Raw genomic sequence first — 25,010 nt, forward strand, 5'->3', positions numbered from 1 at the left:
GCTATCACGTCCGCACCTACGGTGAGGCGTGATTACCTCACGCTCGCGTGCCGAGAGAGGTTTTTTCCCCTAATTTCCCACCTCAAAGCCTGAAAGGGTACTTTCGTCCTTTCACAGGGCTAGAGGTGGGAAATTGGGGCTGGGTTTAACAACACCCTTAATTTATTAGTCCCTATATTTTGACAAAACACACTGTTTAGTCCATGTATTTTCAAAAATACATGATAAAGTCTCTAACCTTTTTCTCGATAAACTGTTTAGTCCCTAACGTTTTTCTCGGTGAACTGTTCAGGAAGATTTTGTTAGTCAATTTGGATTTGCATTCTTTTTTCCTTTATTTTCATTTCCTTTAAACTCTAATGCATCTGAAATCAACTTTGAGTGTTCTTCTTCTTGATTTTGTTTTTAATCGTTCAAATTCGTAAGCATTGGGTCTGTTCTTTTTTTGTTCTCCATACAAATAACTTCTTCTTCTAAATTGGATTTCTTCTTCTAAAGTTTGAAGGTAAATAGTAAATGGTAATTTAGTCATTTTCGAAATCATAAACGGTGAAAAATCTAACAAACAGACGGAATGACTAAACAGTTCACTGAGAAAAAGGTTAAGGACCTTACCATATGTTTTTTGAAAATACAGGGACTAAACAGTGTGTTTTGTCAAAATATAAGAACTAATAAATTAATTACCCAATTTATAAAATAGAAGATGAATTAGCGTCAACAGTTGCTTTAGTTCATTAAGTCATCCCATTTGATTGTTTACTTTGATCAAGTTATTATGATTAATCACTTCTCTAATAACTGAGTTTTACTTATTGGTCATTTATATGGTTCTTTTTTTATGAAAGGAAATATTCAATACAGAAACGATCACAAACACACATCAGACCTAATACAAGTTTGTTTATAAAGAAAAATAACACAGGTACCCAAGTGTAACCACAGGACATCTACTTGTAATTATCCCAAAAGACAATAATACACATGTTCTTGTTAACTGGTGATATATGACATACTTCAACTGCTTTTTTGTTTTTAGCTCCTCGGACTGACCCTAAAACCTCTTTAAGTTTGGGGACCTAGTCCGGTTCGTAGCAATGACATTAATGTGCTATTTTGAAAACAATGTAGCTTCTTTGAACGAAGAAAACTAACAACATATGATTATTTCAGTAAGTAAAGCATCGAAAAATGAAATCTCTTTTGCATCTGCCTCTGCCATTGTGTTGTGATAGTATTTCTTGCTAATTATATGTATGCAATTGTTGCAAGATTGTCATCTTATACAACCATAGTCACTCCACGAGCATCATCGGCTGCAACGGTAGAGGTCTGGAACAATTTTACTCTCTATGAGATATTAATGGTGTATGGACTTACTAATTCATTTGGTTTCACCATGGTGATATTAGCAGGATGGAAATTATAACGAAACCGTTCCAACTCCGAAAGTAATAATTGATCAAGACTCCGATCCAGATGCAACGGTAGTGGAGATAATCTTTGGTGATTGTCTAGGAGCTCTTCTGGAATACGGTATGGATCTATTTACTTCCTGTATGTCTTGTTTATATTCTTTCTATTTCTGAACTAGATTTTTCTGATGAAGAAACCTTTTTATGTAATGTACCATTATATTGTCATTAGCATATTTAGATAATTGTGATCAAAGTATGGCAAATGTGTTACATCTTACAGCTGAATGCGCTTAAAAACCTTGGGCTAAATGTCGTTGTTAGAGTATAAGTCAATGTAATTGTTAGAGTATAAGTCAATGTAATTAATGAATAACATGTCTAAAGCTGCTGAAGGGCTGTTGGGGCATGCTTAGGCTGCTAGTAAGGTCAGTATGTCTCCTTGACTGTAGGAGTAATATCAGGAGCTACTACTTGTATATATATCTGTGTATTGTTCTCAAGTAAAATATATCAATCTAGCATCTTACTCTACATGGTATCCCATGGATTTCTCTGTATTTTCATGGTCTGTTACAGTCGTGAAGGCCAATGTCTTTCTAGATTCTTCTGGGAAGCATAGCAAGTTTGCCATCACAAGAGCGTAAGTTACAGCTGTTCATACTCCTGTTTTGCTCACACTTATAGCAGATAAGCGTGAGTTGATATTTCATCTTTTTTTATCTAAACGAATATTGTAATTTCGCCCATCGTAATGATTATTTTTGTGAACTAGTTTTTGCTACATTCGTTGAGGTTTATTTCTCTAAGGTGGAGCCTCTTTTTCAGTGATACACAGCGAAAAGTTACAGTTAAAGATCCAGAGCTGCTCGAGGCAATTCGATTGACAATCATAAACAATTTCCTCGAGTACCATCCTGTAATTTTCTTATGTATGGTATCACTTTGAATTGTTATCTATCTTGTCTTCGTATTATCATTATTTAAGCTTTTTGATCTTTGTTCAGAATTTGATAACAGATGGATGAGCAACAATGTTGGACGTGAAACTGCACAATTGCAGCTTGTTCTCTTTAAACTTCATGTCCTTTCGTTGCTAGAGATTTACCTTCATGAAAATCAAGGCAAGTACTTTGTTACTTTTGGTGACATCAGCAGTAATATGTAGTGGATCCACATTGTTAATTCTGGTTGATATGAATCTTTATTTTCCTGAAGAAAAAACCTGAATTTTGGGGCAATTTCCTTGTTTAGTTACTTTGTTTTAATTTCATCTTTTTTGTCTTTATTTTACAGGCAAGTATACTCGAACTTGTGTCATGCACTTGTTAATCCACATACTGCAGAAATTAGCGTGCAGCTTGGGCATATGGGGAATCTTGCATTGAAACTGCCAATTAGCTACCTTTGAATATTTTTTTTGGAAAGGAACCTAAAGTTGGCATCAAAGCCATTCAAGAGCAAGAAATCAGCAGTTCCATCAGAGAAGCAATCAGTTCCATCACAGCACGAGTCTGCTGCGTGGAAGCACCATCAAATGATTATGTTCTTTACTCAGAATTCAACCTTTTGGATTTTGAAGATAATAGATGCCCGGAATTTGCCTAATCCTGAACAATTGAGATGTATTGATATTATTGAATGGGATTTGGACGATAAAAGGTCTCAAATAAAATCCGGCTTTTTGAAGCAAATATTCAGAAGGCGGCCATGGATTGTGCAACATTTCTTTGGTTTCCTTTTGGAGAAATGCAACACTCCAAAATGAAACAGATCCTATTGAACATAAATCCTATTATGCCATGTCCAAAGATGTTCCTTTGCTGAATTCGCAAGCTGCTACCAAAAAACACTGGACAATGTGTTGTATCAAGCACTATTAGTAGTGTATGAAAATTTATTTTATGTTTATTTATAGTGTTTATAACTTCTTACAAGGTGCATTTACCTGTTTTATGGCTTTTCCATTTTGTTCAATTGTCTCTGTTGTAGAATAACTCCGCCTGTGAGGGTCACTTGGTGACATTTACAGCCGGTCCCAAGCCCGGACAAAGGAGGAGGGCTGCGGTAGGTTTGTGACGGCTAGCGTAAAATTTAGCCACATCTTATGACATGAACCAAAATATATGGTTCATGTTAGCCGGCCCCGAATCATTTCGGGACTAAGGCTTTGTTGTTGTTGTTGTCTCTGTTGTAGAATCATTATATATTTCTCCCGATTTGTAACTTGCCATTAGCTGAATCCATCATTTTTCTTGGAATTAATCCCTCTTGTTATCCATTAGCCTAAAATAGTCAAGGATGAAGGTGTTATGTTTGTATACTTTTTGCAATCTATGGAAAATTAGGGAGTGCCATTCTAATTGAAAATTGTGTATTTATGATTGAACATGATACTTATTCTAACAGAAGTCCACAAAGTCCGATTAAGGAAGGGGTCATGGAGGGTCTGTTAACACCGTTAGAATTATTGACTGCCTTCTTTCATACTAAATGTATAACTTTTGTAAGGGATTTAGCATCAGTGACGGAATCTGACAGAAATATCCGCTGCTGATGGTTAGTCCAACAAAAAGTTTATGATTTTTTAACCAATTTTGATGACTCTTAATATAACTTAGCTCCATATACTTTATATAAGGGTGTTAATTGCAATTATATTGAATGTCTAAGGAGATGAGTTGAAATGAAACCTATAAATGAACTATGAAAAATACTACAATTCTTTCTTTATGTAGATTCCTTCTATTCTATAAGCATTTAAATCCACAATCCTTGCAAATGTGACTCATATATGAACACTCAAGACTTTGATTCATAAACTCACTGTGTATGTTGTTTAGTCTTTAGGTGAATTACCAACAAGTCGTAATTCTGTCATCGATGGGATCCAAGATGTGAAAATCAAACCAGTATTAGTTGGAATTCAGGCTGCTTCTTCCACAGTTCCAACTATATTTTAATTTAGAAGCAAGGAGTAAATTGAGTTGAGAACCTAACCAGAACCCAAGCAGCTGAACTAACTGCAAACCAATCTGTTAATTCTAGAATGCAGAAAGAAGCTATTCCAGAGTTACCAAAGCATATCAGCATAATTGAAGAGTTTGAACGCAATGAAATCGTCAACAAGAAACAAAGTTATGAAATACGAATACCATGTAAATGTCGATGCCTAAAGATCAATCATACGAGCCTGGTTTTTATAGTATACTAACGCGACCAGTATAAACTATTCTTATAGTATGTTATAAGATCAATCAGCTTTTTTATATGCACTAATTTGTTAGTGATGAAGTTTTTACATTTGTAATGAAAAGTGTAACCTTGACTAGGTTAGCCATTAACTCCATTTTAGAAAAGCAGCAATATATTTTTAAAGCTATACTGAATTTCAAGTGATTTTGGCATGGAACACTTGATTTCATAGTTAACGGCTTATTGTTAGGAGTAAAACATAAAAAGAAGAGTAACTATAAAAAAGAGAACCGGACACTTGATATATTCTAATTACAAAATGCAAGAAACAAAATAAACAATAATAAGACAAGCTTGTAAAATTCAAAAGAGCTTAATAGAACAAAATTTTAAAACAAGGGTAAAATCCGAACTCGAAATTTCATTTTGCTTTTTCTTTTTGCCCTATCGAAATCTTGTCTATTTTAAATGATGAATACAAACTGTAAAGCTAGACTATGCACGAAAACAATGTGAGGGAATTGAATTAAAAAAAACAAACAATAGCACTTTGTTGGATATTTGCAGCAGAGAGCAACTTGGGTTAGCATAGCTGCCGAGATAGGTAATTAAGGCACAAAGACCAGAAAATTTTGCCATATTAATGCTTCATTAGCCCTATAGCAGGGGCAGTAACTAAATGATGGTCATATCATAAAGCAAATTGGAAAAGAATATCTCTTAGCAACTAGAGACTAAGCAACAAGATGATCAATCATGGTGTAGTGACTCTCATTTGAAAACCATTGGATATATCATTACTAACTAATAAGGTTAAAATTCAGAAATTGAGAATCAATGGAAAATCTATGTAGTAATGATCCAAGCATTTATTGAGTTCTAATGGGTTCTGGTTGAGAGCTTTCTCAGTAATCAATAATAAATTGATTATTGGAGAATGAATTCAGTCAATTTCGAAATTGTTAGATAATATATAATCTAATCCTGTCAGTTCACAAGAAGGTAAAATCAATTCAAAGTTAGAAATCAAAACTCCTTTAACCATTATAGTTTAAAATAAGCTAAGTGAAGCCCTTATTCAACCTACTAAATATGTTCTAAAAAAAGAGTAACTGTACATTGGATTTCAATGTAAATGAATCCCCACAATTAAAATCAATTGCTCAGATTGCACACCTTTTTTTTGGAGTACAAGATGATCAGAGGGGCATTTTGTGGCTGAAACTTAGCTTTACACCTTAGTGAAATTTTGAACACAATCCTTCTCTTCCTCCTTCAAGCCTTCAAACTGGTGTCTAAACTTAAAAATGACAGAAATTGGCGATGGAGTCTGAATGTAAAAGATGGAGGTTTTAGGTGTTGAAGTAGAGGATGGAGGTGTAAGGGAGAAGAAGAAATAGAAGCTCGGTTGAAGAGAAGTCCAGGAGGAGATGTAAAAAGAGGTATTTGGAAGCAGAGAGAAACAGAAATAGAAGACAGCCACGATTAGGGAGAAGAGAAAGAAAAATTAGAAGTGACCTAAAGACAAAGTAGCAGGTAAAACGTGTAAACGGATGTGTTCTTGTATAATTGGTTTAAAAAACAAAGTGCATATACTTTGTTTTTAAGCCAAGTGAGGATAGCGGGCACCTAATTTTAAAGAATTGATAGAAACAAAAACTTAACGACTATACAATTATTTCCAAAAACAGACTAGCTTAATATATAAAAACATAGAAACTAGTAAATTATTTATCCAAATTAATTAAAAAGCATGCAAAAAGAAAAACCCAAAATAATTTCACAAAATGCAAAAACTTCAGGGATATGGAAAAACTTGTAAAAGTTGCTCCTACTTGAAGTGTAGGACATTTTTAAACAACTCCAACTCAGTCAATACAAAAAGTCAGTTAAAAACAAGATCTTAAGAGTCCAAAAGTTACTAAATTTACCCACTGCTACTCCTAATGGTTTAAAACTAAAAGGAAAAAAAAATGGCAGATTTGCTACTCCTAATACGAACCGGTCCTTACTGCACACCACGGATCGAAAAGGATGGTTTTCAAACCATTGACTTCACAAAACCAATTGCTCCTGGTAACTGAATAAGCTGCCCTTTTCACAAAAAGAAATTTGTACCCCATTCAGAAACGATAACGGAATAGAAGATGTGTTGAACCTATCCTGTCCTGCCTGCCTGCATCTGAAGCGAGAGCAAATGCTGTTGAATTCTGCAAAATACAACTCCAACTCAATTAAGATGTGTTCAGGGCAATACCTGAGCTGAATAGGCAGAGGTTTGTGCCAGAAACTTAACAAACTCTTCCTTCTTTCTCTCAAAGTTGAATCTTGCAGAATTCAACAGCATTTGCTCTCGCTTTAAATCCTCTGTCAACTTCTCCTTTTCCCATGTCTTCTGCTTGAGCTGATTCTCTGTTTCCATGCAGCTATCAGGTGGATTTGCTGACATGGAAGGTTTCGGAAATCTTACATCCACATCAGTCCTACAGAACAAAAAAAATCCAGAAAGAAGAGATACCAACTGAGAAATACACACATGTAACTCTGAACATAGGGTATGCCAAAATATGTTATTTACTAGCCAGATGCAACGCATGAAACATAAAGGGCGGGTCGGTGCACTACGCGTCCCCGCTAAGCGAGGGTCCGGGGAGGGATCCCACCACAAGGGTCTACTGGGGGCAAGTCTTCCCTTGCGCTCCTAAGACTCGAACCCGTGACCTCTCGGTCACACGACAACAACGTTTACCGTTGCATCAAGGCTCACCCTTTGAATTGACCATTCTAGACAAACTACGCATTTCTTTTCTTTTGTATGACAGTTGTACAAAAATTGGGGGAAGAAAAATCCATGCACCAAATATCATGAGCTGACTTTGGAAGGTCAGAGGCTAATGCTATGAACCTATAGGTGGCCTATTATAATCGAATTATAGCACAGACATAATTCTACAATCTATCACGATTCAGAAAGACATTTCTTTCTTAGTGCATTTAAACTACCTACATGCAAAAAGCAAATTCTGAAATACCACAAAAGGAGATACTTTGAAACAATGAAATTCACCGTTAGATCCGATTGGAAGACAAGTTCATGTCAATAATGAAAGCAAAACACTTACCGATTCCCCATGGAAAAGAAACCATTAGGCTTAATCATCCCTCCATCCAGTGAAATTGCTCCATCACTTATAAGTGGAAGAGCAAGTAGCATCTCCTCCCTACTTTTGTAAACTTGCAGGCGAGAAAAGAGGCTGTAAAATAGAGTCTCTCTGAGGCCATAGACATCGGATACATACAACAAATTCATGTAATCCACATGGATCATGTTAACAGCGAAACCAATAAATCCAGGTGGGCACTCGCCATTAGGCAATTTGGGCTTTAGAAGATCAAGCCTTCTTTGAGGGTCATCATCCACAAATTCACCACAGAAAGGTCTACAAGGGAAAAAAGGTTCTTAATTCAAGAGCTGAATTCCAAACTGCAATAAAGAAAAGAAAGAGATACATGCCTTAAATTTTCAAGACAAATGACAAGAAATCGACGATCCAGAGTCCGTCCCATAGTAGTACCAAAGCCTTGAATTCCAGAATCACTATTTATATGGCCTTCCTTGTCATAAGTTTCAAGAGCTTTAACACCTTCGTAAGTCTTGCAAACAATTCCTAGCATTGTCTCTACTCCTAAGTACTCCGAAAGAAGCCTGCAATTAAGAAAGAACAAGTAAAGTAGATTGAAAACAGTGCAGATAACTAACAACAACTGCATTATCATGCAGCTCTTTAAAGCAAAGATCAGCGTGGCAGTAAGTACGGAGGCATTTCACTGATTGAAAATAATAAGAGCTCTTGGAATTGTGGAGCACATAAATTAACTGACTACATTGAACCAGGAACAATATGCTATATCAGCAAGGAAACTAATCATAGATTCATAAGACTTAATATCATAGAAGAGGAAGAATCTACATGTTAGATAGATAGTAAATATCAATAGCAGATAACATGCAACTTCAAACTAACCTGCTAAGATTATCATCATCCACCTTGCCCAGAGTAGCAACAATACCAAGCACATCCTTAGCGAATGCGAGTTGAGGTGCATGAGTACCATGGCGCGTTATCAGCTGACACAGAATGCCTGCAGCAGAAGTTTCATGCTGCAGAATCTGCTTTACTGTTTCTGCCTCACTCTGATTGGAGGAATGGCTTTCACTTTCACCACTAGGAGGTCTTGCGGAGTGATAATTACCAAGAATAACTGAAAGGAAACTTGTCAGTAGCAAAAAATGCAAATGGAAAAAGAGATATTATGCATCACAAATGATTATACAGATAAAATCTCCAAACAATTCTAGCATCTAAAAGTAAATCCTTCCAATTCGGAAACACTGACTGGAAGTTGATATAAAAAAACTGCTCACACTATAAGTTCTGATCTTTGGATTGAGTTACGGGTCCTTGACAATGAAATCAAGAAGTAAATCTTCTTTTCTTTTTCGACCTAGCTTACCTATAATGAGAATTAATTTCCTGACCTCGGAATTTGTTTTTCAAATAATGCTCACTTTATTAATGATAAACACTTCCCTGTTGTAACTTATAAGAGTAGAAAAGGCAGACTTGAACTAGGACTCCTGCTGGTATTATAATTCAAACTTCCTAAATAAAAATTCTGAAAATAAACTCCTATCCTATTAGAATTAGAACTTCCTAAATAATAGTTCTGAAAATAAACTCCTATTTCTACTAATACTAAGACTTCCTAAATAAATGATAATTCTGAAAATAACAATTTCTAAATAAATTTACTCTGATTTAGACTAGCTACAATAGTTTCCTAACAACAACATTTTCGGTTTATGTCAACAAAAACTTTACTGAAATATCTTGTCTAATTAAATTAACTAAAACATTGAAGGAGACGGTGTATACGAATGACAGATCTAAACATTGCCATGACAGTACTTAAAGCATCTAGAGAACCAAGAATTGATGGCCAACAACTAAAAACAGGTGAATCAGTCGAATTTGTTAGGTAGTTACCATGCTTAAATTAAAAACCATTACACTAGTCTACACAACATAAATTTGTTCCTAGATGTGCTTGTATCCAATTGAACTGCACATGCAAATACTTCTTAGCTGAGTAATCTTCAAGAAGAACTAATCCTCTAGAAGAGGCACAAAAAATAAAATTTAGCATACCTTGCAGATCAAGTATTGAGTCTTCTAATTTGTTTCGTTGACTTTTCAAAATTTTCAAGTTATCCTCATGCTGCTTGATTTTGATTCCTGCTGCGTGTAGATCATCTTGAAGTTTCTGCAAAGGTTACAATTTAACAATTAGTTCTTTGACCTACTTTACATTGTAAATAAGCTCCAGTAACTTAAAAAATGTCTAAAAAACAAACAAATTGCAATGTGAAATTTCGGCATTTTTTTTTACAAATGTCAACTCCATAAAAATAAAATATAAATAACAGAAGAATTGCTTTTGATTTACACCCACATCACAACAAAATGTAAAGATGCTATGCAAACTGAAAACCTTAGAATTGTATATGATGGATTGGGCTTGCATAGAACCACCATTTTGCATTTCATCACTTGAGATAATACTAGCTTCTTCTTTCATCAGAGCTGACAAATCCTGCGGAAACACTCTATGTAAGAATTACAGCTGAAACAAAAGGATCAACTTAGCATTTGCAACTATGAAGAAATCATCTCAAAGAGCAACAAGACACTATGTTCCTTACACAAATAGGTAAAGCAAGGCACATTTATATGCATCACAGTGCACCTCAAGAAACGATAAAAAGCTGAAAAACAAAAACCATATTTACTAATAATGGAAATAGTCATAGTGATCTTCTGAAATCTAAAGATGGTAAAAGTCTAAACATATGAAGCCTCAGACATATTTATTTATGGTTTCACTGCATATAGTGAACAAATTAAAAGCCTTCAAAGCTTATCCTCTCAAATAATGTCCTAATTATTGGAAGATGAAGTCATCAAAATTAGCTGCAAAGTTTAAAAAGTTCTCTTCCATTCAGAAACAAGGGCTGACAATATAATTTCTTTGATAACAACCATGCAAGCATATAATTTCTTTGACAATATAATTTCTCTTCCTACTCTTCTAGATGTCAACCCATATTTGAAGTTTTTACATCTCAAACTGTAAATTCCATCTTTTGATGCCTTCAACACTGTGAATGATTTAAAACCTGGATTCATGTTAGGGCTATGGAAAATTTTCAAAATATAGTTCACTGAGTGAAGCAAATGAAGCAGGAAAAAACAAATAGCGAAAAAGGGAAATAGAATCCAGCCACACTAATTACCAGCCTTCTTAGGGTCTCCAAATTTATCATTCTCATTTAAGCAATAATTCAAAGAAACTTCCGTGATTTTCAAACAGCAATCACAATGAAAAATCATTTTCCAAGCCAAAAGCATACAAATTCCACCAGAATTACAGGTCTAAGACCACCTCCAACCCAGCATCAAACCGTATGCATCAAAATACGGTCATTTATCATCACATTTGATGCTCCATCAATTTTTTTTATGGAGCATCATTTGATAAAATAATATTATTTATTTTCTTTTTCATTTATTTTATATACATAAAAACCAGAAATAAAAAATCATTTAACACTAATAATCAATCCATACAAAATCATTTAACTCTAATAATGATGAAATGGGTTGGAGTAAAAACATTGTAGCAACATCAAAACAGAGAGAGAAAATGATGAAAATATGGTTTGATGTAGTAAATTTGATGAAATGTGTTGGAGATGGTCTAAGCCCCGGTTAGTTGCAGACGGGACAGAACTGTTCATTAAACCCAAAACGCAATATTACCATCCATACGTGGTTCAGATCAACGCGATTAGGTTTTGACAACAACAAATTTAACTTGTCAAATATCTCTGATATTGCTGCGTGCAAACTAATTTTTGTGACTCACTTATATACCAAGTAAAACAAAATTCACTTGAAAGTATCTGATTATCGATTTATAACCATCCATGCAAAACAATTTTTCTTAGAAAGAGGAATTGAGTCCAATTTACATTAGAAAATTAGAATTATCCCAATGATCAAAGAAAATTAAGCAATTAAAAAGAACCGGATGAATTCCATCTTAAATTACAAAACGCACAACTGGAAAATTATGGACCCTAATTTGGTCGCTCCAACAATGAGCTTACCCGGAAATATAAGTATAGAATTCCTGAGCATTAAAGACCTAGGATGGCCAAAGAAGAAGACTGTGCAAGGCAATGAACTGTGACACTGAGGGAGAGACCCGAGTCAATTGAAGAGCATGAAATCAGGGTTTGGAGTGGATCTGGAGGGTTTAAGCCAACTTCCTCTCAAATAAAAAGCTAAAAATAATTTAAATAGTTATTGAGTTTTGTCATAGTATTATACTATTAGGTACTTGTGGTTTCCTAAGTACACTATCTGGATGTTTACTAGAGGGATATACGAGGGTAAATTATACACCCATGCAGTGGCGGATCCAGGATTTGAGGAAGGGGGGGGGGGGGGGGGGGGGGGGGGGACTCTATGTAAAAAAAAATTAGACAAAATAACATTAATTGAAAAAAATATACTTTAGTACATAATTGCTATTCGATACAAAATGTATTAAAATAAAAATAAAAACTTCTAATGCTAAGTAGATCGACGAACGAACTGAATTTCGGCATGCTCAAGCTCATCTCATTTAAGAATCGAGCCTCGAAATCGTGCTCAAGCTCAACCTATCAGCCGAGCTCGCCTCATTTACATCCTATTCTTCTCAACATATGAGCTATTCTAAACTAGAATTGCAAGAAACTAAGGGCATGTTTGGTTCGAATTGCTGTTGTTATTTAACGTTGAGCTATTCTACATAAGAAGTTATTTCTCTATCCTAACAACATACTACTGTAAAACAGTAAAAAGCAGCTAACCAAACAAGTACTAGCTATAGCTAGTTTTCATGGAAGCCAATTAACCTAAACCCAGCCGGTAAGCGAGAGAAAGAAGGGGGAAAATGCAGCATTGTGTAGTATTTTGGAGCTGCCTTTATACTTGCCAAGAAGATTGACTGTTCCTGTTGTGAGTGAAGATAAATGGTCTAAAACATATGCAGTTGCCTCAGTAACATTAGCACCAATTCTATTAGCTGCATTATTTGATTCCGGCGGCTCGAAAACCTGCCTGTCTCGGCAGTGTTTCACTGCTTACTACTAAAAAATGCAGCCCATCAAAGAGTTGCTTATGCCTATGGCTTGGTGGTGGATTCTTAATGAGTGTAACATGGACTTACATAATTGCTGAGGAATTAGTGTCTTTGCTAGTTTCAATAGGGTATGTGTTTGGAATAGACCCTTCAGTTTTAGGGCTAACAGTCCTAGCATGGGGTAATTCAGTTGGTGATTTGATAGCAAATGTGGCAATGGCTGTGAATGGAGGGGGAGATGGAACAACATACTACTGTAAAACAGTAAAAAGCAGCTAACCAAACAAGTACTAACTATAGCTAGTTTTCATGGAAGCAAATTAACCTAAACCCAGCCGGTAAGCGAGAGAAAGAAGAGGGAAAAATGCAGCATTGTGTAGAAAAATACAGAAACATATAAAAGGATTCCATTTTTTCAACAGTGATAATCTTATTTAAATTGAAACTCGTCAATTCAACCCACAAAAATCTCTCGTATAATTCCATAGAACAACCGCAAAGTGACAACAATTAGGTTTGCAATTGAATTCAATTGCTCTCATAGAACATGATAAAATTACAGAATAATAGAAATTGGAAGGAAAATCAAGCTTTGCGATCACGAAGAAACAACAATTCATCAAAATTAGCATCGATTACAGAAAGAAAACAGTAAAAAAAATAGGAAATATTACCTAATAGTTGAATCGAGGTAGAAATCGAGAAGAGCAGATAGAGACCTCGGTCGGTCGGAGAAGGAAGACGGCCGGACGGAGAGAGAGGAGGAGGAGAGTTGGGAGCGTCGGATGCTGGCTGTCGGTCGAAGAATCGCACCTGCTACTGCTGCCTAATACGGCTTCTTTTTAAACTAAAAATCACAAGATCAAAACGACGTCGTTTTGAGGGGAACCAAAACGACGTCGTTTTGGAGTAAAAAATTTCCACCCAGCTCCTATGACCACTAAAATTTACACTTTTTAACATCTGTGATCACGTAACGTCTCAAAACGACTGTTGACAGTCTCAACATAAAAAAATCGAAAAGTTAATGATATTCTAAGGCACCTTAATTCTTGAAAATTTTCGTTTTGAGGTCATTTAGGTATTTTTTGGCTAGGAGTGGGAGTGAATTTGTAGAGAAAAAAAGCTCCAAAAAGGTGATTTTGGAAAATAAAAAATATAGTTTCATGGTAAATATCGTTCTGAATAACTTTAATTCTTAAATATTTTCATTTTGAGGTCGTTACCGGTCATTTTGAGGAATTAGCTAAAGTTCAATGGTCACCGGTGTTAAAAAGAATAAAGTTCAATGGTCATACTATTAAGAATTGAAGTTCAATCGCCACAATATTAAAATGAGTAAAGTTCAGTGGCCATGGGTGTACTTTATCCGAATATGATAGGAATAAAAAATGGCTTTTTATATAAGGGTGCGTTTGGTATAAACTTCGGAATCGGAATCAGAATCGAAATGACTATTTATTTATTTTGTTTGGTTCAATCTGGAATCGGAATACAATTCCTTTGAAAATGTTTGGTTCTTTAACTATCGAAATCATAATGAATATAATATTTATTAAAAATCATTTGTTATATGAACATTAGAAATAATTAATTAGATAATAATAAATAAAATTGGCATAATATCCATTTGGATCCCCAAATTAAAACTTCAAAGTCAATTAGGATCTTAAACTATTAAAATCATCAATCAGGTCCCTAAATTAATAAAAAAATCATTAATTGAGTCTCTATTCTAAACAAAAATCATTAATTAAAGCCTTATAAAAAAACATCTGGTTCAGACCATGTTCCTCAAACCTATTTTGAACCAACATAGAGATTATTACAGTCTATATCAAATAGTCACAATTTCTAATTTTAAGATATAGAATTATGTTTAAGAGTGGTGCACGTGTTGTTTGATTCCTGTTGGAATCAAAACTGATTAACCACCACTTAAGGAGGAATGATCTATTCCATTATTTTAGGGAATTAATTCCATTAATCTATCCAAACAATAAGAAAGGTAATAATTTATTTCATTCCCATTCTAAAGCAGGTTTTTTAACGAACCAAACACTTCCAAGTTGTTTGTGAGAAGGGATGTACAAGAATAGGTGGGTCAAACTCCAATTAATTTTATTTTTTCTAAATTTATATTCATAGTCAATGTTTTTTTTATAATTCGTTGCCATGTGGTAAATATGTATCTACCACATGATTTTTTTTATATGTGACTGACACGTGACACCGAGTTCCTTACAAATCGTTCATGCTATCATTTCGGCACCATGAATGACTTTATTATAGCCAAAAACAAAACTTTAATATTTATTTATTTTTTTGAAATGAAGTAAGATTAAGAAGCCATTGAAGGGCAATCAATGTTCAATACAAAAACTAAAAAACTAGGAGTAGAATCAAAGAAAGTGGGACAAGAAAAGACCTGAGATGACCTAGCAATGGCATGGGCCGTCTCGTTCGCTTGTCGCCTTACAAAATTGACAAAGAAGGTGTCGTTTAGATGTAGAAGGTGCTGACAGGTTGTGATAATCGTACCAAATTCAAAAATGTTGTATGTGATCGAATTAATGGTTGTGGCTACAGTTTGTGCATTTGTCTCAATAATTACTCGCTGAAAGCCCAAAGATTGCAGCCACTGTAGAGCTTGTAGTACCGCCATAGCTTCGGCTTCATCCACTCGTAAGTAACATGGCAACCGGGAGCAGCGAGCAGCAAGAAAAGTGTCGTCATAGTCTCTAATTACTGCCTCCACTCCAATCTGCATAATATCTTCAAAGGGTAAATTACACCCATGGCCACTGAACCTTATCCATTTTCACATTATGATCACTGAACTTTATTTCTTTCCAGTATGGCTACTGAATTTTACAGTTTTTAACACCGGTGGCCACTCAATTTCAACTAAATTCTCAAAATGACCGTTAACGATCGTTAACGACCTTAAAATTAAAATATTCAAGAATTAAAGTTGTTCAGAACAACATTTACCATGAAACCACGTTTTTTATTTTTGAAAATCACATTTTTTGGAGCTTTCTCTCTCTAAAAATTCATTTTATCTCTCCTCACCAAACAACACCTAAATGACATCAAAACGAAAATTTTCAAGAATTAAAGTTCTTTAGAATATTATTAATGTTTTGGATTTTTTATTTTTAACCATCAACGACCGTTTTGAGGCGTTGAGTGGCCACCGATGTTAAAAAATGTAAAGTTCAGTGGCCATACCGGGAAGAAATGAAGTTCAGTGGCCATAATGTGAAAATGGGTAAAGTTCAGTGGCCATAGGTGTAATTTACCCTATCTTCAAACCTATCGATGTTGCATTTCACGTAGCTCGGTGGAGGCTTCGACCACTTCTGGGGAATCGGAGCATCCACACTCGGGAATGAAGGCTGAGTAGTTCGCAATCCTCCCTGTCCCGTTCTGGGGAAGAGAGCGGCTGGTCCTGCATAAATTCCACCACGTGAAAGCAAACGGGAGGAGTCTGCAGTTGCGTCGACTGGTCTGTTCGCTGCAGAAGTCGATACCGTCCGCCTGTGGTTTGATGAATGCGTTGATATGGTTCCGTTCAATCCTTCCCTTCCATTGGAACGATGCTGTTGTGCTACAGTCTAGTCTGTCAGGACTTCTTTTGCGCTGTGAACTGATCGATTGGGAGAGGTCGCACGGTTGTTCCATACTTTGTCGTTTCTTTGACGCCAAATGCTCCATAGAGACACTAAGAATAGCGTACCGTCAGTCCTTGATGTACCTTCCAAAACAGAGAAAAAGCTTAATAACCAAAAGATGATATAAGCTCAAAAAAGCGAAAAGACTAGTGACACTTACCAGAGATCATTTTCTTAAATATAACAGGAATAAAAGCTTATTTGTTTATTTAAAATCTTATCATTTGTCCTTTTTTGTATTATTTAGTAACATTTACTTTTATGAGATATTTTCATAGGGGACATCAAACCCAATCCTGAATAGACCAAAAGTGCGATCGCTTAAAGTCATAGCTGATAGGATCCAAATAAAATTATATATATATATATATAGTAAATATTTTATTACAAATATATTATAACGCCATTCAAAGCTCCAACTATCCAACTAATATGAAATTTTAAGTCTAAAATTTATCAATTAATAGAATATATTTTAAACTTTTACACTATAAATCTTTTTTATTAAAGGCCTAATATCTCTTATTTTGCTAAGGGTCCATAAATCGTTAGGACCCTTAGTAGCATTTAACCATTTTTTAATAAAAAGTTAACTGATTTGGTAATTCTTGTGACACGACACAATTTTTAATATGGGGCATGTATATATAACAATTGTTTAATTTTTGTTTACATAAAAATTTAATACATGGATAAATATAAAAATAATAATTTTTTTTTTTGGTAAGAAGGAAAGAAAAAAAAACAAACAAACAAAAACCTAACCTGGGATCAGTCTAGGAAGACTGACCCCAATCCTATCCTCAAGAAGAGAAGGTAACAGAAAAGAAGGAGGAACGGAAAGGGTAGAAACACCTAACATCCCCCCATGCCCAGCAGCTGCCAAGCGATCCGCCACGCGGTTTTGCTCCCTATAAATATGGGAGAAGGTAAGAGAATCGAAGGCAGGACGAAGCCTCAAGATGGCTTTAATGAGATTCTGACTCTTAAGACAAACAGCCTGTCTATCCGAAATCCTGTTGATAGCCTCCAAATTGTCAGACTCCACCGAAAGTCTTTTAACACCCATGCGAATGGCGAGTTTAATGCCAGACAAGATCCCCTAGAGCTCTGCAGTAAAGGAGGAGCCCGTACCTAAGTTATGGGTAAACCCAGCCAGCCAGGCGCCACCAGCATCCCGAAGAACTCCACCAGCAGCAATTCTGCCATTACTAAGGCAGGAGCCATCCGTATTCAACTTGACAACCCCTTCCCTGGGCTTCCTCCAACCAACTAACTGGAACTCTTTAACCAAAATAATAATTTTTTTACTTATCAACATATTGTCTATATGGATAAAAAATTATAATAAATTATCACATGTCAAAAATTGTGGCATGTGCTAAAAACTAACAAATCAATTACTTTTCTATTCAAAATATGTTAAATGTTCCTAAAAATTATTTACTCCATTTTCTATTCTTGTTTGCATTTTCATATAAAAAATGAAATCTTTAAATGTTTGATTAGGGAACTGTCGTTTGCATTTTATACATGAAAAGTAGTTTTTACAGAAACGAAAAATCTTTACTTTTTGAAAAAAGCAATTTTTTCAATAATAAACTGTAACAGCAAATAGCAAACATTAAAATATATAAACCAAACCGAATCATGAAAGAAAGATGAAGAAAGTGCTCTTGTGCGTTTCGCTTAAATAAAATCTATTTTCATTTAAAATTAGGTTAAGGAAGCCCAATATGTCAAAATGAGAATAAATCCTAAGCAACTCTTAAGACCAAAATCAATTTTTGATTTATTTTTATGTATATATTAATAACATCGTGAGAAATTTCCACCATTTGAATATTTAGTTAAAGTCTGTTGCGTGAGATTCAGATTGTGTTTATAACTAGAGTAGGTTGAGGGTGAACGAATGTAGAAAATGGTTGTTTTCCTTGTGTATCTTGCAAAACATAACTTGGTGGAACGCTGGTGTGAGAGATACTCTGACGCTGAAGTCAATTATGGTCTAAAGAGGAAAAAACATCAAGGATTGAATGCTTGACAATGTTGTGTGATGTGAATCATATAAATCATACATTTGTGATGAGGGTTGGACCCATTTATATAAGAATGGATACTCTCCGATGCACCTTGGTTCATGGAATTGAATAAAATAAAATATGTATCATCAAGGAACATAATAGAATATAATAAAAATATGTATTTTTTAGAAATAAATATTTTTATATTTGATTAGTGGAATGAAATAAAATAGAATGACTACTTTTATAATTCAAAAGAAAACTTTATCCTCAAATGTAATTTCTTATTTATTTTAAAATTTTAATTATTACCATCAATTATTCAAATATTTAAAATATTATTTAAAGAAAAACGTGAAAAACGGTAAAAAAATAGAAAAAATACGAAAATAATTAAAATGTGAAAAAACATGAAAAATGCAAAAAACGAAAAAAAAGAAACGTGAAATGTGAATTTTAATTATTACTATCAGTTTTTCAAAAAAAAAATTTGTACTTTTATCGTTTTTCACGTTTTTTCAATTTTTTTTTTGCATTTTTACCATTTTTCATGTATTTACAATTTTAAGTGTTTTTCCGTTTTTTGTATTTTTACTTTTTTCATGTTATTTTTTCGTTTTTCACCTGAAATAAATTGTTAATAGATATGAGAGAGGTAATTTTGTAATCAAAGAAAATATTAGTTATTAAATAGCTATTTCTAACTTAAATTAAGGAATCCATATTCCACCAATTGGTAATACAAATTACTTGGAATAACTATATTGCATGGAAAAAAAACAAAATGGTATATAGATTCTCTAGGAATATTATATTCCTTACCTATTTCATGAACCAAACATATCTTTAGTCTCTATAGGAGTAAATTGACTCTAAATCTTAATAAGGAAAGAATTCTAAGAAAGTTGAGATTGTTTATCAAAGGAATATGTGCACGTTCTAAAAGGGTTCCCGAATAGGATGACAAAATCCTTATAGAGGCAAGAAGAAGCTTCTGGAAAACTGAACCAACCAATAATATTCAAATACTCAGAAGTTCACCCCTCTCCCCAACCAATAATCTGAATCTAGTATTTTAAGGCTAGAGCAAACGTTTGCGATTCCCGAGAAAATGTACCACTACTCGAGAAGGTTCTTCCTTCACCTAAAAATGAGACATGTTCTTTACTGGATGATGAAAGGTCGATCTTGGGTCTCGTTGGAAGCTTTTTCTGTGCCGGGAGTGGTCCCCTGAAGACACTCAAACGATCAAGTTAGTATAAACGGGATTAAGAGAGAGAGAGAGAGAGAGAGAGTAAGAGCTAGAGAGAAAGAATTACCCTTTAGTTAGGATGCTTTGAGGGTATTTATAGGTTTTCTATGTGTGGGAGGTAAAATGATCTTGGTACTCCTGGGCGTGAGGGTTCTTCTGAAGGGGTTCTTTCGGGGTCCGGGCCCGACGTGTATTCTGGAGTCGAGATAAACAGTCGATACCACCTACGTTGGTCGACTTCTCATATACTTCATCACTCGGTAATGCGAAACGGTGTCCCGGGACAAATGGGTAGGTGCATATTATAAAGAAAAAATGATTTTGGTTAATTAACGGAGGTTGTGTTGGATAATAGATATGTTGTACCAAACTTTCTAAAATGTAAAGAAATGTTTTAATCTAATGATTACATTAAGTAGTTGGCAACTCTCATTTTAATTAGGTGGTCGAACCTAAATCTGCATAACATTATGATTTTTTTAATAGATTAATAGTTTAATTTGCTTAGAATTTAATTTACACTTTTCAACCCCTTATTTTTTTTTTAATGTGTTTTGAGACACTTTAACACATTATTAATAAGTCCTAATATATCTTCAGCTCCCTCAAGTTGTTTCAAACTATAACGGACCTCCTAAATTTCAAAATGTTACAATTAACTCATCAACTTTGCTTATTTAGAACGAATAACCCATCAAATCGACTAATATGATTTTGAGATTAGTTAGATGTAGCAACCGATATTTTGGACGCCTTTTATTTCTGCTGTAATATTATGTTGAATTGTTTTTTGGTTTATGGGTTATTTATTCCAAATAAGCAACTTTTAATGTTTATTTGTTTCAAATAAACAATTTAAGGGGTTATTTATTCTAAATAAACAAAAAAGAGTTAGTTATAATGTTTTGAAGTTTACGCGGATTTGTATTTTTTGGACAAAAAAAAAAAGAGCTGAGAATGTATTAGTGTTATTAATAATTAACAAGTGATATCAATCTAATATTCTCAATTTCTCAATAATTTTACTAATTAGTGTAATGTTCCTTTTTGAAAAAGGCATGATTAAACACGGAGTTACAAAAAAAAAAAAAAAGAATCAAAACCTTGACCGGATCTCTGCGAAAGATACTTTGGTGTTCAAGTCAGTTCTTATTTAGAGAAAATTTACATAAAAAGAGCGATATATATTTAGAGTGTAATTTTATATCATACCATAATAAAAAGAATTGGACCATTTTATATAGTAGTGATGATTTATATTCTAAATAAAATAAACCTGATTCTATTTCTAATAAGGAAAGAGAATCGAGAAAGTCGACATTTCTTACTGTGAGGTACTATGTACGCGCGCTGTGTAAACTCCTCATCATGAAAGAATCCCTAATTTCGACAAGATAGTGGTGAAGTTTTTTGGAACCATGGATAGGACATCCAACTAGCGAGAGAGGAGAGTATGGTTTAGTCTGTAAGGTCAAATAACCAATATTTACTTATTAACTTTCAAAAACGCAAAAATAGAAAAAATGAGTAGTTATATATTCCTTTTATACCTTCTCCAAATTAAATTAAGTTAAAGGTATAATACCCATTTCACTTCCTAAATTAAGGTTTCAAAGTCAATTAAAACTTTAAGGCTTAATACATCATTTGCCCCATGAACTTGTCCAAAATGGTTGATTGCCCCCCTAAACTTTCAAAGTGTCTCGATAGCCCCCTGAACTTGCATAAAATGTTCAGTTAGCCCCTTAAACTTGCGTAAAATTTAATCAATTAATCATTCGGTTGTAAAAAAATAAGTCAAATGCGGAAAATATGTTACACGAGCCTTAGAATGTTATTACATACTTCACAAAATAGATTAAAACATGTTAAAAAAGAATTTCTTACTTTTTCAACTATAAAACATTTTCTTCTCTAATATTATAATCGCATACCCCGATCTTGGTCGTTTTATTTTTTAAGATGCGTGCAACATATCTTCCGCATTTAATTTACTTTTTTACAACCGAATGATTAATTGATTACATTTTATGCAAGTTCAAGGGGCTAACTGAATATTTTATGCAAGTTCAGGAGGCTATTGAGACACTTTGAAAGTTCAGGGGGCCCATCAACCATTTTGGACAAGTTCAGTGGGCAAATGATGTATTAAGCCAAACTTTAAACTATTAAAATCATCAATCAGATTCCTGAACTAATTAAAAATCATCAATTGAGTCTCATCCCAAACAAAAATCATCAATTTAGGCCTCATTGAAAACCATTTTATTGAACAGTAACCCTCTTTTCCAAACCCATTTTGAACCAACACAAATATTATTACAGTCTACATCCAATAATCACATTTTTTTTATTTTAGGATGAGATAGAGACTCAATTGATGATTTTTACTTAGTTTAGAGATTTGATTGATTGATGATTTTAATATGTATAATGCCTATATTAAAAGATCATAAAAGCCTTTAATTTTTTTTTTGGTAGGAAAGGAAAACAAAACAAACAAAAGGCCATTCAACCCGGGATCAGCCTAGGAAAACTGACCCCCACCACATCCTCCAAGATCAAAGAAGAGATGAAGACTGGAGGAGAAGCAAAAACAGAAAGCCCCAACATTCTTAAATGACCTTCTACCGCAAGACGGTCCGCAACACGATTTTGCTCCCTATAAATATGAGCAAAACTATCATAAAAGCCTTTAAATAAACTACAAGAATTAATTTCTTACTAAATCTATAAAATTAATATATATATATATATTATATAATATTTAAAAAATATTCAGATATATTATTTCAGAAATATTCAGGATGTTCCATTGATGGTCAATTATTTTGAAAAAATCTTAGTTCTCTCATTTTGAACGGGATGGAGTCAAATTTAGTCCTAACGTTTTAAGCAAAGTGCAAATTTAGTACTAACATATGAAATGATGTAAATTTAATTTTAATATTTTTAAGTAAGACCAATTTTAGTACCATACTAGCGAAAATTTGAAAAAACTGGTTTGACTGTTATTTAACTGTCACATCGGATCTTCCAAACAAATTTATCGATAAATTGAAGCAATTTTGTATACTTTTGGTTGGTTTTTTCTAGCTATATTAATAACACATTAAATATTTTAGACAACTTGACAAAAATTAAATTTGATTAATTTATATGTAGTAGATTTAGAGCATCTCCAATAGACTCTTATTTCACATTCTAAAAATAATATAAACAATTGACTTAGTGATTTGAGGTGTGACTAATACATATCATATCTAACAATACTCTTTATATTCACTACTTATTTATCATTTTATCATTAAAATTATTAAGTATTGTTATATTTATTAATAGTGAAAGGAAAGAGGCTTCTCAATAATAAATTATTAATAAAAAATGAAATAAGGACACTAAGCCTCTGTTCTTTTTGATTGAAAAAACTGAACTGAATTCTACTGAAACTGAAATAATAATATAATCCTTTAAAAATGGCAATAATTAAAATATATAGCTTATAAAAATAATAATGGTTCTAATAATAATAATAAAATAATAATAATAATAATAAAATAATTATAATTATAATAAGTAATGATAAACTGAACTGAACTGAAAGCTACTGAACCAAACTAAACTGAACTGAACTGATTGATACTGAAATTAAAGTAACAAAGCCTAAAAGTGGAGAGAGACTCTATATTAATGGAAAGGATGAAGAAGAGACTTTTAGTGATTTGAGGAGTCACCAAGAGACTGTTGGAGTTGATTTTTAACTCTCTCTCTCTCTCTTCAGACTAACTTAAGAGTCAAATTAAAATGCTGTTAGAGATGCTCTTAATTTTTTTAGCATTTTAATAGAATTCTTATAATTTTATTAGTAATATATTAAATATCTCAGACATGATTGATATTTGAAAAATCTGAAATGACAGTTAAATATTGGTCAAACTAGTTTTTTCTAATTAATTGATCTTGCTTGGAAATTTAGAGTTAAATACTGGTCGAACCGGGAACCGGTGGGAAGACCGATCCGAGCCTGTCTGGTTACATCATCCGGTTCGACCAATCCGAACCATCCGGTCCGACTAAATGACCCGTGACCCAATTACCAATCTGGTTTGATATCCGATCCGATTCTGATAACATTGATAAATTTAACTAGTTTGTCCGTTTTCTCTTCATTCCCATAACACCTATAATTTTATAGAGTAAATTCCAAAAACAACACATATGATTACACTTTTTTGTTAATTGTATATTTGTGTTTTTTTTTAATGATGATTGAGATTTTTCGTTTTATTAAAAATAATGATATTTTAATTTGATATTATAAAAATGATAGTTAACAATATCAAAATGAAAAACCACAAGAATCAAAGTTGGTTAGTACCACATTTATTATAGAACTAAATTTTGTATATTCCAAAATCATCATTTTCGGAGCTTTCTCTTTCTAAACATTCACTTTCTCTTTCATCGTCAAACAATATCTAAATGAACTTAAAATTAAAAAGTTGGACAATTGACTTTATTTAGAATATTATTAATTATTGGACGTTTTCAATTTTAAGTTCATCAATTGTCATTTTTAAAAAAGATCATTTTTTAGCAAGAGACAAACATCCGCCATCTCATGGTCATAAGAAAAAAATTCCCCATTTTGATTAAAAAAAATTACAAATACACAATCGACAAAAAATATAATTGTGACCGTTTGTTTTTTTTATAGAATTTATGGTAAATTTCAAATAAAATTTCTGTGGTTTCACTAATTTTCAGATAAAAGATTGTGGTTTACTTTTTATCAAAGCGATGATTGAGCTTTCACACTTGGATTAATGCTATTAAAACTATCTTTAACCACCTTAAAATGAAAATTTTCAAGAATTAAAGTTGTTCAATGTCATATTTTCTATGGAACTACATTTTCGATTTTCGAAAATCATCTTTTTTGGAACTTTCTCTCTCTAAACATTAACTTTCTCTCTTTACCAAACTTCATCTAAATGATCTCAAAATAAAAAAGTTGAAGAATTAAAGTTGCTTAAAATATTAGTAGTTCTTAAAATATGTCATTTTTGAAGTCGTCAAGGGTGATTTTAATAGTATCAATCGAAAAAATCCTTATTTTGCTAAAATTGAAAACCTCAATTCTCGTTTTGACAAAAAGTAAACCACAATCCTTTATCTGAAAATTAGTGAAACC

At 33.4% G+C, this 25,010-nt stretch overlaps 1 protein-coding gene and 1 long non-coding RNA gene across 2 annotated transcripts; one reads left to right on the top strand and one right to left on the bottom strand.

The window, feature by feature from the left end:
• Positions 1–1,111: 1,111 nt before the first annotated feature.
• Positions 1,112–1,584, top strand: LOC136232502 (uncharacterized). Its single transcript, XR_010690521.1, has 3 exons — positions 1,112–1,172; positions 1,273–1,330; positions 1,413–1,584. It is a non-coding gene; the product is annotated as an uncharacterized lncRNA (long non-coding RNA).
• A 4,814-nt stretch (positions 1,585–6,398) lies between these two features.
• On the bottom strand, positions 6,399–13,694 carry LOC136233562 (protein DEFECTIVE IN MERISTEM SILENCING 3-like). The gene is made up of 8 exons (XM_066023266.1): positions 13,538–13,694; positions 10,164–10,265; positions 9,821–9,935; positions 8,636–8,873; positions 8,125–8,316; positions 7,733–8,050; positions 6,868–7,093; positions 6,399–6,792 (listed from the first exon to the last, which is right to left on the bottom strand). The coding sequence occupies exons 2-8, from the start codon at positions 10,248–10,250 to the stop codon at positions 6,769–6,771; spliced, it is 1,200 nt and encodes a 399-aa protein (XP_065879338.1). The 5' UTR covers positions 10,251–10,265; positions 13,538–13,694; the 3' UTR covers positions 6,399–6,768.
• Positions 13,695–25,010: the final 11,316 nt, after the last annotated feature.

This window comes from Euphorbia lathyris, chromosome 6, assembly GCF_963576675.1.
Source record: "Euphorbia lathyris chromosome 6, ddEupLath1.1, whole genome shotgun sequence".
In the NCBI taxonomy this organism is placed as follows: Eukaryota; Viridiplantae; Streptophyta; class Magnoliopsida; order Malpighiales; family Euphorbiaceae; genus Euphorbia; species Euphorbia lathyris.